The sequence below is a fragment of the Hemitrygon akajei genome, chromosome 27, assembly GCF_048418815.1.
Source record: "Hemitrygon akajei chromosome 27, sHemAka1.3, whole genome shotgun sequence".
Taxonomy (NCBI): Eukaryota; Metazoa; Chordata; class Chondrichthyes; order Myliobatiformes; family Dasyatidae; genus Hemitrygon; species Hemitrygon akajei.
The window spans coordinates 19182331-19207282 of NC_133150.1; the positions used below are offsets into that span (position 1 = coordinate 19182331).

General features: G+C 41.4%; 1 protein-coding gene across 3 annotated transcripts in view; it reads right to left on the minus strand.

Moving 5' to 3' along the window:
• The window catches only part of itpr3 (inositol 1,4,5-trisphosphate receptor, type 3), a 310863-nt gene that overhangs the window by 199686 nt on the left and 86225 nt on the right, over window positions 1-24952 (minus strand). For all 3 annotated transcript variants that reach the window (XM_073030432.1, XM_073030433.1, XM_073030431.1), the window contains exons 3-4: window positions 11861-11982; window positions 6614-6700 (exon numbers count right to left, since the gene is read on the minus strand). In XM_073030432.1, the coding sequence (XP_072886533.1) occupies window positions 6614-6700; window positions 11861-11982 (209 nt within the window). The remainder of the gene's footprint in view (window positions 1-6613; window positions 6701-11860; window positions 11983-24952) is intronic.

Here is a 24952-nt window from a genome sequence, read left to right on the forward strand (position 1 = left end):
GCAAAGATGTGGCTAAATGTAAGAGTTTGTAGCATTTAATTTAAGCAGCAAATTATTCCTACGTAAAGGTACCCGCAGCAATTCTTAGTAAGGAGACCCACGCACAAATCCTTTTGTTGAAGGAGCAGGTGCAGTGACCGGGCGTGTGGAGGAAGTACGGGAGGTCAGCCACAGGTCAGCTGAATCTGCTTTGGCAGGAGTTAGAGCAGGTTAACAAAGGTGTGAGACTTGTACGTTATTGGCTGGAGCAGATGATCAGACTTGAAGGAGAGCAGGGTGTTATGCCGTTGGCCCCCTCCTTTGTGAAAATCGCAAGAACTCTAGTTAAGGGGGGTCAACTGACCCAAGAGAGAGAGACGTGCGAAAGACCACGTTCTCCCAAGAAGCAGAATAAAAGTGACTTTGACTATTGTCTCATGGAGACCACCTGAAAAGCCCTCGGGCAAAGTGGGCTGGTTGAGAGAGAGATCGCATTACCTGCAACTTGATTGACACCTGCGATCCCGTGAAGAAGTATAAAGGCGGGTCTGAGGGGAGGACCCTCAGATGCACCAAGGAAACACACGAAGGAGAAACGCTAGAAATCCAGCGACAGCGTTTTAATAGCTACAGCCGGTGGTGGGGTTCGTGTGCGTCCTTCCCTTGCCTGGGATTGGCGACTTCACCACGGAAGACGGCCTAGCTACAGGGGAAGCCACAGATGAGAGTCCATTTCCCCAACGAGACTTCCGACTACCTCCTACAGGTTGGAAAACCTGTCGGGTAAATGCTTCATGTTCTCTGTCTTTCTAACTAAGAGCGCACCAACGCGACACTTCCGCCGGCAACTAAGTGAAACTGCCGTGATCTAAAAGACTTTTAGATATCCAGTGAACGATATAAAATCTACATTACCCCTAGACGACGATTGAGCTTATTTCTGATTGATTATGGTTACACCGGTGTTTTAGATTGAGTTTTGACGATTTGAATGTTTTGTATTAACCATACGTTTGTGCCCTTTTTGAATAAAACGTTTGAAAATAGTAGCATCAGACTCAGCTGATCCATCTATCTTTGCTGGTAAGTTACCTGGTTACGGGGTTTTCGTAACAAGGGTAAGTAACTTGTTTCAGAAGGACCAGCCTGAGTTACAGACCGGGGCATGCTCAAGTAAATCTCCTTTGGGTATTGATGAAGCAGACTTACCCAGCACTACAATCGCCTTTCCCCTTGTGCAGTGCAGCCTTAAACAAACCAATGAACACTCTAAAGGTAGCATGCAAACGTGCTTTACACACTTTAATGCCACTGTGCATAACTAACTTTCTCTGTGTTAACACACCAGAGACAAGGAGAATTTCCTAATCCGCACAGTAGTCCATGATTCCCAATCGCATTACGTTCTTGTAGAAACTAAATCACACAGCAAAGTAAAATGTAAGTACAAATTTGGTTTCCAGGAAAATGTATTCTGAAAACAAACTGACATAGTGCACACCTGGGAACAGACCAGCTACACAAAGACACGCATGTCTACTTGCAACTTATTTATTTTGCTTCTGTATGAAATTCCTTTCTTTTAAAATTATAAATCTATCCTCACTCTTGAAATATAAACTAATTATAAAAAATGACAACTGGATAAATCCTCATCCCGCTCTGGCGCATTAACTTTGCATTCGAGCACCTGAGGCATTGCAGTGGAACTTTAGTATGACCTGGGGAATGCAATCACGTCAGGCCCAAGGCAGACCTCCACACTCTGGAATCGGGGCTGCTATCAGCTGACTGACGACTTGAGAAAGAAAGATATTCCTTCTCCTACTTCTTATTTAAAGAAGAAGAAGAAGAAAGCCCTTAACTCTGAGTGGAGTCATCCGGACGCCGGCGTGATGACGCTTTTCAGCAGGCTTTCTTACTTTTACGAGGCCAGGTTGCTAGCTCGACGCTCAACCCAGCACGGACGGAAAACGTGCAAGGGAGCCGGCTGGATTCGAACTCGGGAGCCTTCGCTCCGAAGTCCGGTGCTGATGCCACTACGCCACCAGCCTGCAATTCTTATTTAAACTCTCACTCATTACCGTGCAGGTCTAAGGATGTCAGCAAATGTTTGATATTTGATCATTTTTATAGATTTCAATTTATACGCCAATTAAAACATCGGTAAAAACACATCATCGTTACACTTTGGGAGTCCTAATTTTCAGAGGGATATTCTTGCATTAGAGCCCAGTTCAGAATGACTCCTGGGACGCCTAGAGTGAATAGGCTGGGCTTGTAACAAACCATACAGCTCTGAAAGGCATGGAAAGCATGAATTCGGACTTGCTTGTGCAAAGCTACTACTAGGGGTCATAATGTCAGAATGAGGGGTCATGAGGAGGAATTTCTCCTCTCATAGAATTGGGAATCTCTATTCCAGATAGAAACGGTAGATGAAATGCTGAATATGTTCAAGGGCAAGAAAGACCAATTTTTAGTCAATAGATGGATCAAGATTATGGGCAACAGGCAGAACAATAGAGTTGAGGCCAAATTCAAATCAGCCACAACCTCAGTGAATGGCTCAGACACCTGTATAGTTTATTCCTTCTCCTGTTCCTTTTGTAAGTTCATGCTCAACACAGTGCAGGCCAAAGGACGGTGCCTACCTGATCATTTTTATAGATTTCAATATTTATGACCAATTGATACATAAAGGGTTACAATTTTAAATTATTCAGATCCTGCCAAACAAGCTCAAGAGCATGGCATGTTTTCAAAGAGAATTCCACTGCAAAATATAAGCTATGAATATTTTGGGATTTTTTTTCCCCAACTTCCAACTGTTGCTATCCCAAATAACTGATGCATTCACCAAAGGACATGGCCAGTTTTCCAAGTGTTCAGTATTGAGGGAAAGCCCCTTCAGTTGTAAAGAAACAGAGAAAAGTCTGGATCTATAATACAAAATTTTGATTTAGTTTAATATAGGGATGACAGTTGGAACAAAGATCAGACATGATCTTATTGAAAGTCAGAGCAGGCTTGAGGATCCAAAGGATCTTCTACCACCCCAATTACTTTTGGTCTTCTGATAACCAGTTATTCCAGCTAACCAATGTCTAATACCTGTCTAGGTTATTTCTGAGCACAACCACAGTCCTGTGCAAAAGTCGTAGGCTTGCCTAAGACCTTTGCAAAGTACTGTATTTATCAACGTGGAGCAGAAAGCGAGTTTGTAAATCTGACGGGAGTGAAGGATGTTGGGAATGGCGAGGATGGAGTGCCACAGGAGGGGTGTGGGACAGGTGGTAGAGAAGGAGTGCCAGGGGCAGGAGGTGGTGTGGGTGCAAACTCACCCAGCCCTGAGACATCAGGCAAGGTCATTTGACTCCAAACAATTGGTTTACTGATCATTATTGAACGTCTCTCTGGTGCTTCCTGCTCCCTCCCCTCTCCTTGACCCCTTCCCACTCTCAGTCCACAATAGAGACCCATATCAGAATCAGGTTTATCATCACTCATGTTATGAAATTTGTTTTCTTTTGCAGCAGTACAGTGCAATACATAAAATTACTACAGTACTGTGCAAAAGTCTTAGACACCCTAGCAACATATACAGTATGTGCCTAAGACTTTTGCACAAAACTGTACATACATTGACATTTTCAACAAGTTAGTAAAATATTTAAGGAGGAGCAGAAATATAGTGAGTTTGAAAATATCTGAAAACAATCATCTTGGTTTTTTAAATAAATTTAGATAGTGACCATCCCTCTGAAAAGTTTATCTCAATTTTTGTTGCATTTTATAAATTCTGCTTTGGAAAATAATGTTATTACTACCAGTCGCCTATCTTCCAGGTAACATTCGGCAGCTATAAATGTCAAAATGTTTGAATGGGATTTCAATATTGTCATTTTACATCCAAAAGATCAGGATTAGTCAGACTTGGGCACATTAGTCTTACCTAACTGAAAAGCTGAAACATCCAGGGTCAAGAGAGGTTAATGAATTTTTGGGGAAAGAATACCAACAGGAAGAGCATGTACAGGTGATTCCTCAATCCTGCAGAATCAGCTGGAAGCCAGCCTCACGAGAATGGAAAATGCTGGTAACATAAGATTCCTGGCAGTTATAACTATAATCAGCAATTCTACTACTAACTGCAAATAAACTATCTTATACAAAACACTGTGAAGTTCATCAAGGGGTAAGAGAAGCAAGCATTCCACATATTAATAAGCAAAGCCCTGTGTAATCTACTGACCCTTCTCTGAGTCTTTGCTGATTTATCATAAAATTTCATAGAATTGGTTTTCCCATACCAATACCCTTGAACAGAAAATCAATCAAACAGCAGTGGATACGGCCCAGTCCCTCATGGTAAAGCCCTCCTCACCATCGTGCACACCTACATGAAACACTGTCGCAGGAAAGCAGCATATATCATCAGGGACCCCCACCACCCAGGTCATGCTCTCTTCTCACTGCTGCCATCAGGAAAAAGGGACAGGAACCACAGTGGTCGCGTGAAATGTGGTGTATAGGAGACCTTCTTTCTCCGACTTCTGCTTCTGCTCACCCAGATGTGCTGCCACCAACATTAACAGTTTTTGAAGAAACTGTTGTGCCAGTTTCAGCACCAGTTCCTGATGCTTCGCTCATTTTTCAAGATGAAGATGTGGCTGATCCTGACAACCTCAAACTTGCAGACATGTAACTTTGCCTGAAGGTATATCAAACGTCTCACTTTAGAAGCGGAAATGCTCAACTGTTCTGTATAAGTTAATTCCTGTACATTTACCCGTACCCTTTATTTATCTGTGCCTGTACAGTATATTACTTTATTAAAATTTCACTTGCTACTCATTTACTATTTCTGTTTCATTATTATCTAACTTGTACTGATTTACATGATATTTTAAAGGTATGATGAGGTAGTTAGCTATTGCTTAATGTGATCCTTCTGTAATTCGGCATTTTCACTAATCCGACACTCCTCAGGTCCCAATGCTGCCGGATTATAGAAGGTCGACCTGTAATAAATATTCACCAACTGACCATTATAAAACAGTGCTGAGACAGCAGAGAAGGATTGCTTGAGAATTGAACAAGATTCCTGAATCTTCCCTTAGGCACCCAATGCTGAAATCTCTTCACAATCCAATGATTTAAATGTCACAGCTCAGCAACTGTTTTGTTAAGAAACTGAACCATATTAAAACATGCTGGATCACACTTTTCTTTGCAATTGATGTTACAAAGTGCATAGCTAATCCCAGTTTCAATTTTTTATTATCAAATACTTGTTAAAAACCTGATCCATTGTCTTTCCTTTGACTGGCAAGGGATTTTTTATCTGTCAAAAGAGACTATTTAATTAGTCAACTCCACTTTAACATGGTCTGCATAAAAAAAACTCCTGCAGTCCCAAATTTTCCATCTTACACCTTTCTCCAGCTTTATTTTTGATTTTCCATATTTTTCTGGTAAAAATTTTTGCCTCATCATTATTATTGCCAATGAACCCAATTCCCACCAGGTCTATCTTATCATGCTCTAGGCCTGATGACTCATAAATGATTCCTTCTTCTCAGGCATAGTCTCTGTCTCTATCTGTGTCTCAGATACTCTCTTTGTGTCTCTGTCTGTCTGTCTCTCTCCCTCTCCCCTTCCCCTCCTCTGAAGCTAGCAACAGTAATCCATCTTCAGAAATGCCAATGTAATTCCATGATTCACCCTCACCCTCACCCTCCTTCACATTTTCAAGCTCACAGTAACAGCAGCACTTACATCTATTTCTTCATATGTGCCTTGGTAACATCTAGCTCCAACTCTCTGCTCCATCTTACACTTTCTACAATGCCTCTGCATGATCAATCTCTTTGTCAGGCACCAGTCTTAGACGAGGCAGATTTATACTAAGATACCTAAACATTAAATCAACTTTTGCCAGACTGACTTTTCTCTGACTCTAACTCCATCCTCCACCATAATGTCAAAACTTAAAATATGCTTAACCATAATCCCACATCCTCTCCACGAAAAAATTACCTACTTCCACTTTCGTAGTAAAACCTGCCTTGTGTCCTGCCTTCATATTGTTTCCGTCCCTGAGCTTCTAAAATACCTGTCCCTCACCATCCAGCCATAGCTCAACATAAATATCATTGCATCCAAAATGCCATCTTTAAGCACTATTCTGTACCAAGTGCTGTAGTTCATCATTGCAGTCTTACAGGCTGAATTGCCTTTCAAGTATCCAGTACCTGAACTTTACACTTACATCCTGGGATTTAAAACTTCCATGGTTTGGTTTCTATTTTTGAATATCCACGACTTAACCCTTACACACCCTGCCCCAAAATCTCTGTTCCTGGAAGTTTACTTTGTGTATAACAATCCCTCTTTTCCTGACAGTATTGCTATGCCGTCAGTGAAGTCGGCCACTATGCGTTCCCGAAAAAAATCCTCCACCTTTTAACTCACATCTTGTTAACTTGTTAACTCACATCTTTATTGCAAATATGTTAATTCTTTCAAACAATCCATCTTCTGTTTGGCATTAATTTATTTTCTTTCCGCCATGTTTCCTTTCGCTCAAGGTGCTATGTAAATGAATGCATTAATTATCATTGGTTCATACCTGCACTACACTGCCATATTTTATCACCTCTCCGTGCACTTTCTTATTTTCTGTTTCATTCTGCTTCTGTTCCAGCTCAGCTGCATGCTGCAAAAACAAAACAGGGGGAAGTTGAGTGGGTTCAATGTTTCTTTTTATCTACAATCAATTTAACAGTCTAAGGTTTATAATGACTTTAAATACAATAGAAATTGCATTAAACCTCCCATAGCAATCTATATCCCAACAATTAATTGTTCCCAAGAACTTCGGAACAATTATACCTCCACACAGTACAAAGCCTCTTGATACAAGAGTCCTTAAACAAGCCTGGCATTAAATAAATTTTGAACTGAAGTCAATTAATTGATGCCATTTAGTACAATGCAAGTCGTACACCAGCACTGTGTTCCTACAATTCATGATGATCGTCACTCCTGGTCAAAACTGGTCCCTGTGATGAAGGGGCTTGGACCTTCAATGTCAATTCTGCAGGTGCCTGCTGACTAGTTAACTGTTTTCAGCATTTTCTGTTTTTACTTCAGGGCATAAGTTAGAGCAAAATAAGGGAGGTGGAAAAATTAAGGTGTCGGCAGTTAGCAAAGAATGTGACAAGAGATGACAGGAAGCCCAAGGGGATAGACCAACTGGATTGAGGGATTCTGAAGAGCAGACTCCTAGCCAAAGTAATAGCAAAGAATGGATGTGGCAGAGAAGAGCTCAATGCCATGTTCACCTTTGACACAGGTTTTTGGACTTGAAATGCAAACTATATTTCTCTCTCCACAGATACCGCTGACCCTGCTGAGTTTTTCCAACATTTTCTGCTTTCACTTCAACTTTCCAGTGCCTGACGTTTGTTGGACTTTCAGCACTAATCCCTTGTTTGATTGATGGGAGTTCAAAACAGTCATGGAGTCATAGGGAAGTACAGCACAGAAACAGCCCTTTGGCCCATCTAGTCCATGCCAAAACCATTTAAACTGCTACTCCCATTGACCTGCACCTGGACCACAGCCCTCCATACCCCTACCACACATGTACCTATCCAAACTTCTCTTAAACATTCAAATTGAGTTTGCATGCACCACTCGTGTTGACAGCTTATTTCACACTCATGACCCTCTGAGTGAAGAAGTTTCCCTTCATGTTCCCCTTAAAGTTCTCACCTTTCACCCTTAAGCCATGACTTCTGGCTTAACTCCCAGCCAACCTCAATGGAAAAAGCCTGCTTGAATTTGCCCTGTCTATACCCCTCAAAATTTTGTATACCTCCATCAAACCTCCTCTCAATCTTCTATGTTCTAAAGTATACAGTCCTAACCTTTTCAATCTTTCCTTATAACTCAGGTCCTCCAGACCTGGCAACATCCTTGTAAATTTTCTCTTCACTCTTTCAACCTTGTTTACATCCTTCCTGTAGGTAGGTGACCAAAACTACACACGACACTCCAAATTAGGCCTCACAAATGTCTTATAAAACTTCAACATAACATCCCATCTCTGGTACTCAGTACATTGGTTTATGAAGGCCAATGTGCCAAAAGGTTTCTTTATGACTCTCTCTACCTGTGACACCACTTTCCATGGATTATGTACTTGTATTTCCAAATCCTTTGTTCTACCACACTCCTCAGTGCCCTACCGGTCACTGTGTAAGACCTACCCTGGTTAGTCCTAGTGAAATGCAAAGCCTTGTACTTGCCTGTATTAAATCCCATCTACCATTTTTCAGCCTGCTTTTCCAGCTGATGCAGATCCCTCTGCTATGGCCTTCCTCACTGTCCACTACAGCCCCAATCTTGGTGTCTTCCACAAATTTGCTGATCCAATTAATCACATTATCATCCTGATCACCGAAATAGAAGACAAACACCAAAGGACCTAACGCCAATCCCTGCAGCACACCACTAGTCACAGGACTCCAGTCAGAGAGTTAACCCTCTATTATCACTCTCTGGCTTCTCCCACAAGGCTGATGTCTAAGCCAATTTACTACCTCATCCTGAATGCTGAGTGACCGAAGCTCCTTGACCAGCCTCCCATGCGGGACCTTGTCAACGGCTTTACTAAAGTCCATGTGGACAACGTCCATTGCCTTGCCTTCATCCACTTGCCTGGTAACTTCCTCGAAGAACTCGAGAAGATCAGTTAGACTTGACCTACCTACCATGCAGTGGGTGACTATCACTGCCTAAACCTGGCCTGCATTACTCAGAGTCAGCCTTCATCCAAAAGAGACTTAAAGGGGAACACAGTGGCAAGGCAGGCCGTTCAGTCGTCTCAGCGCCAGAGACCTGGGTTCGATTCTGATCCCCAGGGCTTTCTGTGTAAACTTTGCTCATTCTCCCCTACTCTGTTTCTTCCCAAATCTGAAAGTTTAGCTAGGTTATGTGGCTAGTGCAAATAGTCCCAACTGCAGATCAGAGAAGCAGGGAAGTGGTAAAAGATACTGTATATGCGTGAGATAAACGTATACAAGGAAATAGCTGGGGAATGCATTTGTTCTGAGAGCCGACACGGACTCAATGGTCCCCTTCTATTTGTTAAGAAATATGTAGGCAATCTATCACCACACGTTCCAGTTCCCAAAGAGAGCATAGGGTTGGCTATTACTGATACACACTTTGCCAAAAACAGGGCATAAATAATCAAAAATAATAGAACCATCATTATTCATCCACCTTCTCCTACCCCACCTCTCAGCACATACCGTCCTGATTTACAAGTCGCAAGTGATTTATGTGTGCCTTGTTTACTCTCCCCCACACCTTGGCTTCCTGAACAACAATGCCTTTTTCATTCAGAAGAGCTGCAACCTTGTCACAAAGGGTACCTCACCTCTGCTAGCAAGGTGTTCACCAACGTAGCCCAGAATCTGGATTCTCATGACTCAGTGTAAATCTTCTATCAATGCCTTGATAACACAAGGCCTTCATAGCTCCTACATATTTAAGCCAACTCCTAGTACTTGAGAGTATGTGAAACAGCCGTGTTAGGCCTTTAAGCAGTTGCAACTACTTAAGCATCTCATTATCCTGAAAGCAGTGTGACTAACACTGCATCAGCCACCTTTACCATTCATTCCCTCCACTGCCAACACACCTTGTAACAGCGTGTACCATCTGCAAGGTAATCTGCAGCAACTCTACAGTGAAATTTAAGATAACAGCTCCAAAACTACACCATCTTCCATTGAGAAGGACAACGGCAGCAGTCACACCAAAATATCACCAACTAAGAGTCCCCACAAGTTTAAAGCATCCTGACTCAGAAGCATAAACCTTATTTTACTTTCTTATAAAAGTCAAAGAACAGAAAATTCAAATTATTCATCGGTGTAACCTGAACTATGTCTGCATCAGTTGGGCCATCAAAGGAGTGAGAGAGATAAGATTGAAAAATGGGTTCATGGTACAATGTTTCAGCATAGAAACAAAGAAAAAGGGAGTAGTCAGTCAGGTTTTTACTCAATAAATGGATGGCCTCAAGGTATGAAGCAGAAGCCAAAGGTCACATTCTCCAGTGGTAGAACATTATCTTGCTATGTATTTAAAACTTACAGAAATTGAGATAGAACAGTTAAGTAGGTAGTGTAATTAGTTCTAAGTTAAGTGGTTGTGTTTTCCTATCCACTATTACCAGCCAGCAGTATTCTTAAAAGTGTACACTGTATGACATAATTGGACTGTAGCTGATTCCATTGTTTGTCAACTCTGCAGGGAGTTGATCAAGTCTCAAGTGGCCAGGGCATGTACAGTATAGTTTGAAAGTGGAAAAGGATGGCACACCATGAATGAATCCTTATGATGACGGTGTGATGCAATGATGCGTGCGAAACATTTGCTAAAATTTCGGCCAGTTTATTGTTAAATCCACAATTACATGCATATCCGGATGCAGTGAAAATCTTATTTGGGGCAGCATCAGAGGCATACAGCACACCATAAACAGCATTCACAAGAAAAGCATAAATCCAGTATCAGCAACACACACAAAACACTGAAAGATGTCAGGCAGCATCTATGGAAAAGAGTAAAGAGTTGACATTTCAGGCTGAGACCCTTCTTCAGAACTAAGAAGGGGTAGATGTTGGAATAAAAAGATAGGCCATGAGGAAAGAGGCTGACTGGAAGGTGATAGGTGAAGCCAGGTGGGTGGGAAAGGTCAAGGGCTGGAGAAGAAAGAATCTGATAGGAGAAAAAAAGCGGGAATGAAAGAAAGGAAAGGAGGAGGGGACCCAGGGAGAAGTAATAGGCAGGTGAGAGGAAATGAATGGTCAGAGTGAGGAATGGGGAGGGGGAATTGTTCACTGGAAGGACTAATCGATATTCATGATTATAAACAATTTTTACAAGAAAATGCAATTGGAACAAAAAAAGTCCTTTTTAGAGCAAAATGTTCAAGGTGATCGTCGTGTTGCTAAGCTGTGATGATTAGAACTTTGCTCATTGGTTCAAGGACCAAGGACTGAAGGGAGGTGAGACCTGATGATGTGAGACTTTAGGCTTCTGCACCTGTTGCCTGGTGGCAGTTGCAAATAGATGGCATGGTCCAAGTGATGGGAATGTTTGATGATAAACGTTGCCTTCTTGAAGTAGCATCTCTTGTAGTGTCTAAGTGAGTGAAATGAAATGTTGTATTGGGCGGTGTCCACTACTGGCTGCAGCTTCTTACATTCCCGTGCATCTGAGTTGCCGTATCACGCCACGATGTAACCAGTTGGGATATATTCAACAGTACAGCTGTAAAAGTTTGTTCGAGTTCAATGAAAAGTTCAACCTCCTTAACCTCCTAAGTGAAGGCACAAGTGTGCTTTCCTGTGACTGCATCTACGTGCTTGGCCCAGAACGGTTCATCTAATATGTGAACCCTCTCCAAAAATTTAAAGCTGGTTTCCGACTAGATTCAGATGGTAATTCACCAAGAAGGGTGATATTAAAGTCACATGTACATAATACACCAAATAAATTTATAAGAAATATCATATTTTTGCAAAGTTCCATAAATATCTACCATTAACACAAATTATTTGTCCGAAGACAACGGTGGTGGAGGCAGATATGATAGGGTCTTTTAAGAGACTCCTGGATGGGTACATGGAGCTTAGAAAAATAGAAGGCTATGGGTAACCCCAGGTAATTTCTAAAGTAAGTACAGAGTCGACACAGCATTGTGGGCTTAAGGGCCTGTAGGTTTTCTATGTTTCTAATAGGGTGCTCAAAAAATAAAGATGCATCAGAAATATATAAGGCATTAAAACCTCACCTGAAGCTTCTGCAACAATGCAACATCTGCAAATTTCTCTTTGTCCTGCTTTGCCTGCTTTGCTTTCCAGTACTGTTTCTGAGCTGAGTAACGGTTCATAGGACATACCTTGAAAAGGCAATCTGCAAACACAAAAGTAAAACTTAGATAATTAACACATCTAAAAGAATCACTGAAACTTTGAAGGAATATTTCTCAATATTGTTACAAATCTCAGCTGGCTTAATTTATGGAAATATTGAACTGTTGGGTATCGCCCCCCCCTTCTCAGTGAAGGTCAGGAAACTAATTTAACATCACTAAATTACATATACATACACTTCCAGCTGCATCCACATTTGGGTTTTTCTTCCTAAACTTTCTAAACAGGTTGTTACTGTGTATTCTTTGCCATAGAAACAAGAGTTCAAGCAGGAAACAAGAGTGGAAGTCAATTCACATTTAATGAATAAACAAGCTGTTTCCATGAGATTTCACTGGTATCGCTGTTGTGCTGTCAATGTGTTATAACTAACAGTTGTGCATTATCAGAATTTAAATTCTGAGGCCTATATACCAGTTGCAACGGGAGAATTGTGTTCCTATTCCACAGTGCCACCAGGTTATCTCTCAATCTCATGCCAAAAGAACTGGGTTAAGCAGTCTGGTACCAGTTCAATTTTTTTAAATATAACAACACTCAATGCCGTTATCATGTCAGGCCATGAGAGAACAATGTTTTTATCCAGGTGCCTCACATACACAGTTCTAACCTTCGACTACCCAGAACAGAAAACCTGCAAAGCCATACATCTTTGTACAGTGAGTAAATTGTGAGTTAAGCAATTCCATCACAAAGCTTCACAGTTTAATATATTTTTCAAGTCAGGGTTATTGACATATTAATTACTCAGACGGCATAATGATTTCTGTACAATTGACTTTACCACTTCTTTCCATAGCTTTTTAAATATGGATTTGAGGGACCATATTTTGGAAATGGAACACCAGCAAAAGAATACTGAGGCCCCATGGCCTCAGGGACCTTGGTTCCATCCTGATCTTGAGCTCTGTCCACGTGGAATTTGCATGGCTTCCCTGTGTACTTATACCAGGTGGTCTAGATCCCCCCAGATTTCAAAGATGTGGGGATTGGGCAGTTAACTGGGCAACCTAGATTGCCCCAGTATGTAAATGGGTGGCAGAATCTCGTAGGATTTAATGGGAATTTTTTAAAAAGGGATTATTGGGGAAATTAAATCAGTTGTTGTGGATTTGGCAGGCTGAAGGACTCCAAACTGCAACTCATTTACACTCTAATATAGGAGCCAAGGAACCACTCCACACCTTCTGTTGATGTTAAAGCAGCACTTGGTATCACATTGGGTAAAGAATAAGAACTTCAACTGAAGGGTTCACAGAACATTGCTATCAGGTCCATCTTTAAAACACTGTGCTAAAACTGGGGTGGCATTTCTTACTGATGTGCTGTTTATTCGCATAGTCGTTGCAGCCAGCTCCTAAAGACACATACCATCTACATCCTTCTTCCAGCAATGGAGATGCATCACTCCTCACTCATGAAGTGCTGTAACAATGGAACAGAGGATGGGAGAGGGATGTTCTTTGTGTTTCAACAGGCTATGAAGACCACTCAAAGCTACAGTCATGCTACTGGCAGGGGCTCCTTAGGGAAACGAGTGAAGCATCTGAATGCCTGAACTTTGGGCAAGTTTGCAATGCAGGCAAATGAAATGCCCACTTTCCTTGCCACTGTGGGTTGGGGGTGGGGAGGTTGTGGAATTAGATAAGTCTGCTCTCTTTGATTGTGGAGCTTGGGTGACCTTTCTCCTGCTGCAGATAAGCAGCAAATTCTGAGATATGACAGAGATCTGCACAGCACCCTAGAATGATCCAACATTTAGGAAGCCATGGAGAACCAAAACCAAACTCTGTAGTCAGAGCAGACATGGGAGGTTGCTACTTCAGGTCCGAGGAAATCACAAAGAATGCAATTTGACTGTTATCCTTTAAATAATGAAGTTTCAGTAGAAACAGGTTCATAAATTCTAGATGTTCTGTGAATAATGTAACAATTTACATTGTCATTTGGAATGATTTACACTGGGACAAAATGCTAGAAAGAATTCCTAGCAGGAACAAGGATAGCCAAATTGTGTAAATTTGCTAATCCCTAGTTTAAGTGAATTTTCGACATCACATTGTTTCAAAACTGTTTAAACGAAATTCATGCCCAATTTTTTAGTGTTAACAAAATGGATGTATTTCAAGGAAATGCTCCTCTGATCGTGCAGAAAAAAAGTTATTTAAAATGCTGTCACTGCAGCAGGGTACCAAACCAAACTTTTAGCTCAGCTTTCTGAACTGTAACTTAAAATTTGTTTCAAAGAGGTGTGATTGTTACCACAGAGCTGTGGCTAAAACTGGCAGCTGATGTAATTCAGTGCCACCAAACCATTAAATTGTGAGAACTATTTTCTAAAAAATTGCTGCCCTATGATACTTGTAGGATTTTATTATGGGATGTCTTCTCTCTTCATGACTAACACAGAATACATTGCATTCTGCATTTCCTGGTGTATGAACATAAAAATATCAGCAATCAACTGTAATAAGACAATTTTTATTATTTTGAAAGATGTGTTGAACACAACCACATTCTGCCCTTCCATCGGTACATTGTACAACGACAATGTACTCACTGGGGTTTAGAAGAATAAGAGGGGTGGATTTCATTGAATCCTATGGAATATTGAAAGACATGGATAGAGTGAACATGGAGAGGATGTTTCCTACAGTGGACGTGTCTAGGACCAGATGGCACAGCCTCAGAATGCAAGATCATCCCTTTAGAACAGAGATGATGAGGAATTTCTTTAGCCAGAGGGTGGTGAATCTGTGGAATTCCTTACAATGGATGGCTTTGGCAGGGGGGGGGGGAGCGGGGGCAAGTCCTTAGGAATATTTAAAGTAGAGGCTGATAGGTTCTTGATTAGTAAAGGTGTGAAAGATTATGGGGAGAAGGCGGGAGAATGGGATTGAGAGGAATAATAAATCAGCCATGATGGAATGGTGGAGTAGACTCGTCGGGTTGAATGATGTAATTCTGCTCCTATGACATATTGTCTTCTACTAAGTGTGCCCAGGGCTCATTTACAGCTGCTTAACTCATCAAAGTAAGATTACATGTTTCTTCAAAACAACAGCAAACTCAGCAATGATCCACTTTCAACATCATAACCTACCTAAATCCTTTCTATGAAGTCCCAGTAATAATTGTCTTTATTTTATCAATTTTTCCTTACAGCATGGAAGGTGGCCATTTGGCCCATCGAGGTTTTTGATAGCCCTCAGAAAATCCAACAGTTGTGCTTCAGCGCCAGAGATGTGGATTCAAGTTCTGACTTCCAGTGCTCCCCTTGTGAAGTTTGAACTTCCTCCATGTCACTGTATGGGATTGCTCTCAGTGCACACATTTTCCCCCACACCCCAAAGACATACAGATTAATTAGCCACTGTAAATTGCTCTTAGTGTATAGTGTTTTGACAGAATCTGGGAGTGGGTGGGAGTTGACTGACCGAAATGTTTGTTCCTGTGGACAATTTCATCATAACTGCTAATTGCCAGAACATGTATCTGTCTGAAGGTACTAAAATAGGCCTCAGGAGGTTTAGCATTTATATACATACTGATTAGATGAATTTTTTTTTGAGAAGCAATATAACAAACTTATTAGATTAATTTCCAACGTATTTGGGGGAATACAAAAGCAACATATTTAAGATCTGAAATAAATGCAGAAAATAGTAAGAACACTCTGAAGGGGAAATCTAAGGGGAACTTTTTTCGTGCAGAGTGGTGAGTGTCTGGAACGCACTGCCCGAGAGGGTGGTGGAAACTGAGCTGCTGAGAGCATTTAAATCAACCAGCAAGAGAAGGCTACAGTCCAAGTGCTGGATTAACACAGATGGTGCCCAATGGTCAGCATGGATGTGGCAGGCCACATCCTGGACGCAGTAGCTCTTCTCTGTCACCTTTCCTCTTTTTTTAACGTGAGGTATGTCAGCTTCACCCTGATTTTCCCGCCACCAACCTGCAGGAGGGAGAAATTTCTCTGCCCACCAGGATACTTTGTAGAGGAGCAGGGAAACAGGAAGGGCCAGGGAAAGCAACATTGACAGGAAGAAGCAAAAACTCCACACAGCAACAGAGAACGTGTTCAAACATGGCTCTCCAGAGCAGAGAGGCTGCAACACTATTGCTGCCTAATGTTCAGAGCAAACAGAAACTTTGCTTGCTCATGAAAAGCCCTAAGGGGCCAGTCCGACAGCTAGCTGCAGTCACGAGAAGCCAGAAGTGCTGACAAATCACAAAACCAAAGATGTTCCCTGTTAAATACCAAAATCAAAATATCTGAACTCATCTCAGTTGCGCAACAGAACATTGGCTATGAAACAAGATGTCTGCACTGCAGCTGCTTAAATGGTGACGATCATGGGATGGGAGGCATGAAAGTGTGGACAAAGGTCCATGCACATATTGTGGCAATCATGGAAAATCTCAGACTGTGAAGACATTATTCTTCAGAAAGGTTCATACAAAATGTAGCATCTCAGAAGACCCTATGGGAAGGGTCATTTTGCAAAGGGTCTTCACACCCTAACCTGGAGAGGGATGGGCTCCGCCAGGTTTCAGATGCCCAAGACACGCTGTATGATGAGCAATCACCAAAAAGATCGGTGCAAAAACCTTGTCATGACGGCACCCCGACAACTCCACCAGGAGTTAAGGGCGCACACACACACACACCCACCAGGGTTCCCAAGTCAACCACCAGGGCACATTATTTCCTTATGAACTTCTCCAGCAATGGAGTGCTGCCAGCAGTATCACCAGTGAGGCTTCCATTGAATGAGCAACTCAGGAGTTAAAACACAAAGACTCGATGTGCCCAATGGCCTCCCTCTGCTCCTATTTCATATGGTCTTATGGACACAAAAGACAGCACTCCCTGTTATTCTAAGCACACTCTGTGAACCTTGGAATGCGATTTTGTGGTGAGTTCCAATTGGACTTACTGATGTCAAAGGATGAGCACTATGCATTAATAGCTGTTCTGCAACTATTCCTAGATTCACCCAAAAATTATGCCAATCAAAGAGGAAATGTGGTTGCGCAACGGAACATTGGTTAATAATTGATACCATAAAAAAGACAAGTGTTCCAATATGTATCATGCTTGGAAGCAACCAAGCCAATTTCTCAAAAGGCATGATCCTACACAGGAAAGTTTATTGATGCATTCTAACACATATTAACTTGTTTTTATGTGTGATTTTTAACCTAATGAATAAATGTTAACTCTTCCAAAAGATTTCAAACCTGTAGCAATGCTTAGTCTCTGTTCCTAATTAGATTCAAATAACTTCATCAACATATGTTTGACAAAAGGATCTATCATTTCCTAGATTAGTGTTGCTTTCTGAATGCATGGAGATAAATTCACTATTTCCCAGTCTAAAACAACGGTTCTTGACTTGCCTTGGATGTTTTGAATGATTATGGCTAGATTAACCGCATCTTTTTTAGAAAATCCTTTAAAATCCTCAGAGGGAATCATCAAATCCTCAGGATTCATGGTCTTTAATACCATTCATTTTCAACTTTTTTTCTTTCTGAAGTTAAATTCAATGAATTTCAGTCATTCATCTCTTGCGAGAATGCTGTCATTCCTTCCTTTTCCAGGAGGAAATTGCTCAAAAAGCCTGTCATTTCACCTGTTAATCAGGCAAAATGAGAGTATAATGAGAACAATATAAGATGCCAAATGAAATAAATGGAAGGGCATTAGACAAGTACCAAATTGAGCAAAATTCTGAAGCAATTTGTAGAAGTACATCAAGTGAAACTATTAAAATTGAGAGGAGGATCGGTAACCCAAGGAGTTAAAGAAGAGGGGAGAAGAATTCTTTTTAAGCACAGCATGTTATAAAATTTTAGAATGTAAAGGCGTAAGGAATTCACTCAAAGGAAGAAATTTGAGAAAGAACAAAAGAAATAAGCTACCGTAGATTCCGGACTACAGAGCGCACCTGATTAAAAGCCGCTGGCTCTAATTTTAGAAATAAAATCAATTTTTTACTTGTAAAGGCTGCACCGGATTTTAGGCCGCACCGGATTTTCGGCCGCAGGTGCCCACGTTGTAATATGAGATATTTACACAGAAAGATATTACACATGAGGATTTTTTAACTTTTAATTAAATCCATATGGTAACAAAAACAAATACATATTGCAAATGCTTTATTTCAAACCGTGCCCGTAACGCGGCTACTTTTAAATATACGTTGCGTATACTTCTTTACTGAACAACATTCCAATATCTCCTAACGACTGGTAAAAAATATATATACTGCAGCCTACCAGGAAAAGTTATTGATCGCCTTTAACTTAAAAGCAGCGTTTTGGCTCCGCCGCTCCCCCCCTCCTTTCCGTTTATCGCAAACTGGTATCCCACAAGACGCGGCGAAACCGGGTGTGACGTCATAGCATCCCGGGATGTAGTACAGAAAACAAATATAGTTAAAACTCTTCTAACTTTAACTAGAAAATGAATTACTAAGCGAAAATATTATAAACTAAATAACTGCCATAAAGGCAGCACAATGCTTTTCTTCGAGTGTTTTCTATGTTGATGAGGGTGAGTACAAATGACTGATTTACAATAATTTAATTGTGAAAGTGCGCTTGATTTATTGTACAATTTCATTGGACCTCTGTGAACTACTCATCAATTTTATTGGTCTACTGTTACGAGGCAAAATGTTTACGAGGCGGCATGAAAAAAAATAATGCATTAGCCGCTCCGTATTAAAGGCCGCAAAGTTCAAAGCAGTTCAAAATGTGGGAAAAAAGTAGCGGCTTAAAATCCAGAATCTACGGTAATTAGACGGCTCTTTCACAGAGCTAACATGGTCTCACTGAGTTGAATGTCTTTCTGTATCTCACTTTGTTCATTTAATGGTGTTGATGTAACATTACCCATTTTAGTTAAAAGCATTGGGAATGCAAAAAAAGGACAAGAAGCTGATGAATATGATTTTACAGGTGTAAATATGATGCAAACCAAATTCACTCTCAACAAGTGAAGATATTGAACTTATCTAATCAGATCATTCTTCCACAATCTGCTTGCTGCTGAGATACATTTTTAACAGTGCATCAATTAACACCTAAAGCTTTTCCATTTCCCAGGAGATGCATCCCTTCAGCATGACTGTAACCGATACAATTTATTGAATTTCTCATTTCCACACTAGTTTAGAACTTCCTTCTGTCTGAGGGCAGAAAAGCAAATGGTTATCTAAATCTTCACAAAGCTGTTTCTTTCTGAAGCTGCACTGTAACAGGAAAGAATCAGATGGCTGTTTTTATGAGTTTGCAGTTGCTTATTCATAGCAAAAAATAGAAAGGACCAACCTTTTCCGTGTGCATTATGAATTCACAGTTATTCTTAGCTAATAAGATTATTTTTATAACAGGAAGGCCTATCACTACCATCTAAACCCTTGTACAGAAAAGCTGCATAGCTAGAAAAAAATTACAAATTAACCGCAGAACCCTTTTTTTTTCAGGATTTGAGGCGCCAAAGGAAATTCTTCTAATCGTGAACATTCATGCCTTCAAATGCAAATAATATTCAACTGGTAACATGTAACCTCTGCTGTGTGGCTTTCATATTATATTCTTAGACCAACCAGGAATCTGGGAGGTCATTAGATTTCTATATTGTTGCTTTATTTGTCGGGGTCCAAGCACATAATTTTAAACAATGTGTCAAGAGAACTATTTCTGTTTTATTTGCTTTGGGACATTGACTGGCTTTGGTAGCTTATGTCATCATTCCAAACATAGGAGACGAGAAAAAAGCGCCTGCGGTTGAGCAGTTCCCTTAAATGACATAACCTTTTTGTGTGAATGTTATCAAAAGCTGTGCATGAGCACTTGACTTTGGAATATTTGATCCAATCCTACACAGAGGCCAGAAGGCACGCAGAGTGACATCAGTCTGCGAAACATGACCAGAGGCAACAAGCCCTGATGGAGTACCTGGTAAGGCTCTGAAAACCTGTGCCAACCAACTGGTGGGGGTGTTCAAAGACACTTTCAATCTCTTTGCTACAGTTGGAAGTTCCCACCTGCTTCAAAAGGGCAACGATTATACCAGTGCCCAAGAAGAGCAGTGTGAGCTGCCTTAATGACTAGCACTCACACCTATGGTGATAAAGTACTTTGAGAAGTTGGTTACTGCTAGAACCAACCCCTGCCTCAGCAACGACCTGGGCGTGATCTCACTGGCTCTCCACACGGTCTTTGTTCACTTGGACAACACATATACCTGTTCCTACAATCCAAATCGAAAAGCTCCAGAAACTGGGTCATTGTACCTTTCTCTGCAACTGGACCCTTGACTTCATAACCAGAAGACCACAACTGAAGCGAATTGGAAGTATTATCTCCACGTCGCTGACAATCAACACCAGCACTCCTCGGGGATGTGGGATGTGGGCTTAGCGCACTGCTCTACACCATGACCATGTGGCTCAAATGCCATCTATATATTTGCTGATGATACAACCATTAGTGGCAGAATCTCTAATGGTGACAAGAAGGTATACAGAAGCAAGATGTACCAATTAGTTGAGTGGTGTCATGGCAGCAACCTGCTATCGACATCAGTAAGACCAAAGAGCTTATGCTGGACCTCAGAAATGGTAAGACAAGGGAACACACACCAGTCCTCACAGAGGGATCAGAAGTGGAGAGAGTGAGCAATTTCAAGTCCCTGGGTGTCAATATCTCTGAGGACCTAACCTGGACCCAACATATCAATGCAGCTATAAAGAAGGCAAGACGATTGCTATAGTTCATTAGGAGTTTGAGGAGATTTGGTATATCACCAGAAACACTCGCAAATTTCTACAGACGTACTGTGGAGAGCATTCTAATTGGCTGTCTTACAACATATGCCAGTAATATTAAATCTGATTCTGATCTTGGCAAATAAAAAATACATTGACTTGGAATTTATGTGAAAGCAATAACAAGACTATCAACAAATATTGGAGGCAGTTAATGAACAATTTTGTAGGCCATGCAACCAGCATGAAATATAGAAATCAAGAAATTGTTATTAGTGATTCCTGGCTTAACAGTGTGCAATCTGCAGCCTCCTCTGAGGCAATTAATGTTGATTCAATCAATTGACCAGAACTTCATATTTTACATATTCTTCTCACATTTTCAAAGAGATACAAAGACATAATTATGCCTGAATAACTTTCTGGAAGTGACTCATTTGTAATTTAATGTTTCAAGACTTCAGTCATTTTAAAATAGTTTAAGCTTTTTAAAAATTCAGCTTCCAGCTTAATTCATGTTTATTTCCAAATCGATATTTTGTCAATGAATGTTTTCCTTGAAAAGAGATATGAATTTACTTCTTGTTTTGCAGCCTGCTAGAATTCTTGGCAAATCAAAAAAATTGTCTCATTGCCAACATGCTTGACTTCAAATTTATCACCTTACATTCAGTGGCCACTTTACTAGGTACAGGACGTATCTAATAAAGATTGTCTTTTGCTGCTGTAGCCCATCCACTTCAAAGTTCAACGTGTTGTGCATTCAGAAATGCTCTTCTGCACATCACCGTTGTAACGTGTGTTTATTTCATTTACTGTCGTATCTCTCTGACAGCTTGAACCACTCTTGCCTTTCTCCTCTGAACGCTCTCACTAACAAGGAAGTTTTGCCCACAGAACAGCCACTCATTGGATTTTTTTTTTTGTTTTTGTACTGTTATCTGCAATCTCCAGAAACTCTTGTGTGTGAAAATCTCAGGAGATCAGGAAAATCTCAGGCTACTCAAGTCACTCCATCTGGCACCAACAATCATTCCACGGTCAAGGTCATTCAGATCACATTCTTTCCACATTTCAATGTTTTGTCTAAACAGCAAGTGAAACTCCTGATCATATTTGCATGCTTTTTTGCGGAGTTGCTGCCACATGACTGGCTGATTAGAAATTTGCATTAACAAGGTGTATTGGTGTGCCAAGTAAAGTGTATTTATTCAATTAAAATTTGATCATCCACAGACTCTTCCTTATGACCATTTCTTTTCTATAACCCATGCTGACTCTGTTCTCTGTACCCGTTTGTTCAGGCACTTCAGTGTAATCATTCCATAATTCTTTCCCTCATAAATCATAAACACGAGATTCTGCAGATGTTGGAAATCATTTCAATAGACAACAGGTGCAGGAGTAGGCCATTTGGCCCTTCGAGCCAGCACCGCCATTCACTGTGATCATGGCTGATCATCCACAATCGGTACCCCGTTCCTGCCCTCTCCCCATATCCCTTGACCCCGCTATCTTTAAGAGCTCTATCTAACTCTTTCTTGAAAGCATCCAGAGAATTGGCGTCCACTGCCTTCTGAGGCAGAGCATTCCACAGATCCACAACTCTCTGGGTGAAAATGTTTTTCCTGTACTCCGTTCTAAATGGCCTACCCCTTATACTTAAACTGTGGCCTCTGGTTCTGGACTCCCCCAACATCAGGAACATGTTTCCTGCCTCTAGCATATCCAATCCCTTAATAATCTTATATGTTTCAATCAGATCCCATCTCATCCTTCTAAATTCCAGTGTATACAAGCCCTGTTGCTCCAATCTTTCAACATATGACTGTCCTGCCATCCTGGGAATTAACCTACGCTGCACTCCCTCAATGGCAAGAATGTCCTTCCTCAAATTTGGAGACCAAAACTGAACACAATACTCCAGGTGTGGTCCTACCAGGGCCCTGTACAACTGCAGAAGGACCTCTTTGCTCCTATACTCAACTCCCCTTGTTATGAAGGCCAACATGCCATTAGCTTTCTTCACTGCCTGCTGTACCTGCATGCTTACTTTCAGTGACTGATGAACAAGGACACTTAGATCTCATTATACTTCCCCTTTTCCTAACTTGACACCATTCAGACAGTAATGCCTTCCTGTTCTTGCCACCAAAGTGGATAACCTCACATTTATCCACATTAAACTGCATCTGCCATACATTTGCCCACTCACCCAACCTGTCCAAGTCACCCTGCATTTTCCAAACATCTTCCTCATATTTCACACTGCCACCCAGCTTTATGTCATCTGCAAATTTGCTAATGTTACTTTTAATCCTTTCATCTAAATCATTAATGTATATTGTAAATAGCTGCGTTCCCAGCACCGAGCCTTGCGGTACCCCACTAGTCATGCCCGCCATTCTGAAAAGGACCCGTTAATTCGTACTCTTTGTTTCCTGTCTGCCAGCCAATTTTCTATCCATGTCAGTACCCTACCCCCAATACCATGTGCTCTAATTTTGTCCATTGATCTCCTATGTGGGACCTTATCAAAGGCTTTCTGAAAGTCCTGGTACACTACATCCACTGGCTCTCCCTTGTCCATTTTCATAGTTACATCCTCAAAAAATTCCAGAAGATTAGTCAAGCATGATTTCCGCTTCGTAAATCCATGCTGACTCGGACCAATCCTGTTACTGCTATCCAAATGTGCCACTATTTCATCGTTTATAATTGACTCCAGTATCTTCCCCACCACTGATGTCAGGCTAACTGGTCTATAATTCCATTTTCTCTCTCCCTCCTTTCTTAAAAAGTGGGATAACATTTGCTACCCTGCAATCCTCAGGAACTGATCCTGAATCTATTGAACATTGGAAAATGATTACTAATTATCAGCCTTCAGTCCCATCAGTCTACCCAACACCATTTTCTGCCTAATGTGAATTTCCTTCAGTTCCTCCGTTACCCTAGGTCCTCTGGCCACTATTACATCTGGGAAATTGTCAGTGTCCTCCCTAGTGAAGACAGATCCAAAATACCTGTTCAACCCGTCTGCCATTTCCTCGTTCCCCATAATAAATTCACCCGTTTCTGTCTTCAAGGGCCCAACTTTGGTCTTAACTAATTTTTTCCTCTTCACATACCTAAAGAAGCTTTTACTATCCTCCTTTATATTCTTGGCTAGCTTAACTTCATAACCTCATCTTTTCTCCCTGTATTGCCTTTTTAGTTATCTTCTGTTGCTCTTTAAAAGTTTCCCAATCCTCTGGCTTCCCACTCATCTTTGCTATGTTATACTTCTTCTCTTTTATTTTTATACTGTCCTTGACTTCCCTTGTCAGCCACTGTCTCCCCCACTCCCCTTAGAATCTTTCTTCCTCTTCGGAATGAACTGATCCTGCACTTTCTGTATTATTCCCAGAAATACCTGCCATTGTTGTTCCACTGTCATCCCTGCTAGGGTATCCTTCCAGTCAACTTTGGCCAGTTCCTCCCTCATGGCTCCATAGTCTCCTTTGTTCAACTGTAAACCTGTCACTTCCGATTTTCCATTCTCCCTTTCAACTGTAGATTAAAACTTATCATATTATGGTCACTACCTCCTAATGGCTCATTTACCTCGAGTTCCCTTATCAAATCCAGTTCATTACACAACACTAGATCCAGAATTGCCTTCTCCCTGGTAGGCTCCAGTACAAGCTGCTCTAAGAATCCATCTCGGAGGCACTCCACAAACTCCCTTTCTTGGGGTTGTTATGACCCCAGCCCCCTCCTTTGTGAGATTCGCAAGAGCCCTAGTCAAGGGGGGGGTCAAATGACCCAAGAGAGAAAGGGAGACGTGCTGAAGACCACGTTCCCCCAGGAAGCAGAATAAAGCGACTCTTTGACTATTGTCTCATGAAGACCACGTGTAAAGCCCTCGGGCAAAGCGGGCTGGCTGAGAGAGAGATTGACACCGGCGATCCTGTGAGGAAGTATAAAGGAGGGTCTGGGGGGGGAGGACCCCTTCAGACGCACCAGAAGATACGCAAGAATTCCTGCGACAGCGTTTTGGAGAGCAACAGCCGGTGGTGGGGTTCGTGTGCGTCTTTTCCTTGCCTGGGATTGGCGACCTCACCACGGAAGAACGGCCTAGCTACAGGGGAAGCCACAGATGAGAGTCCATTCCCCAACGAGACTTCC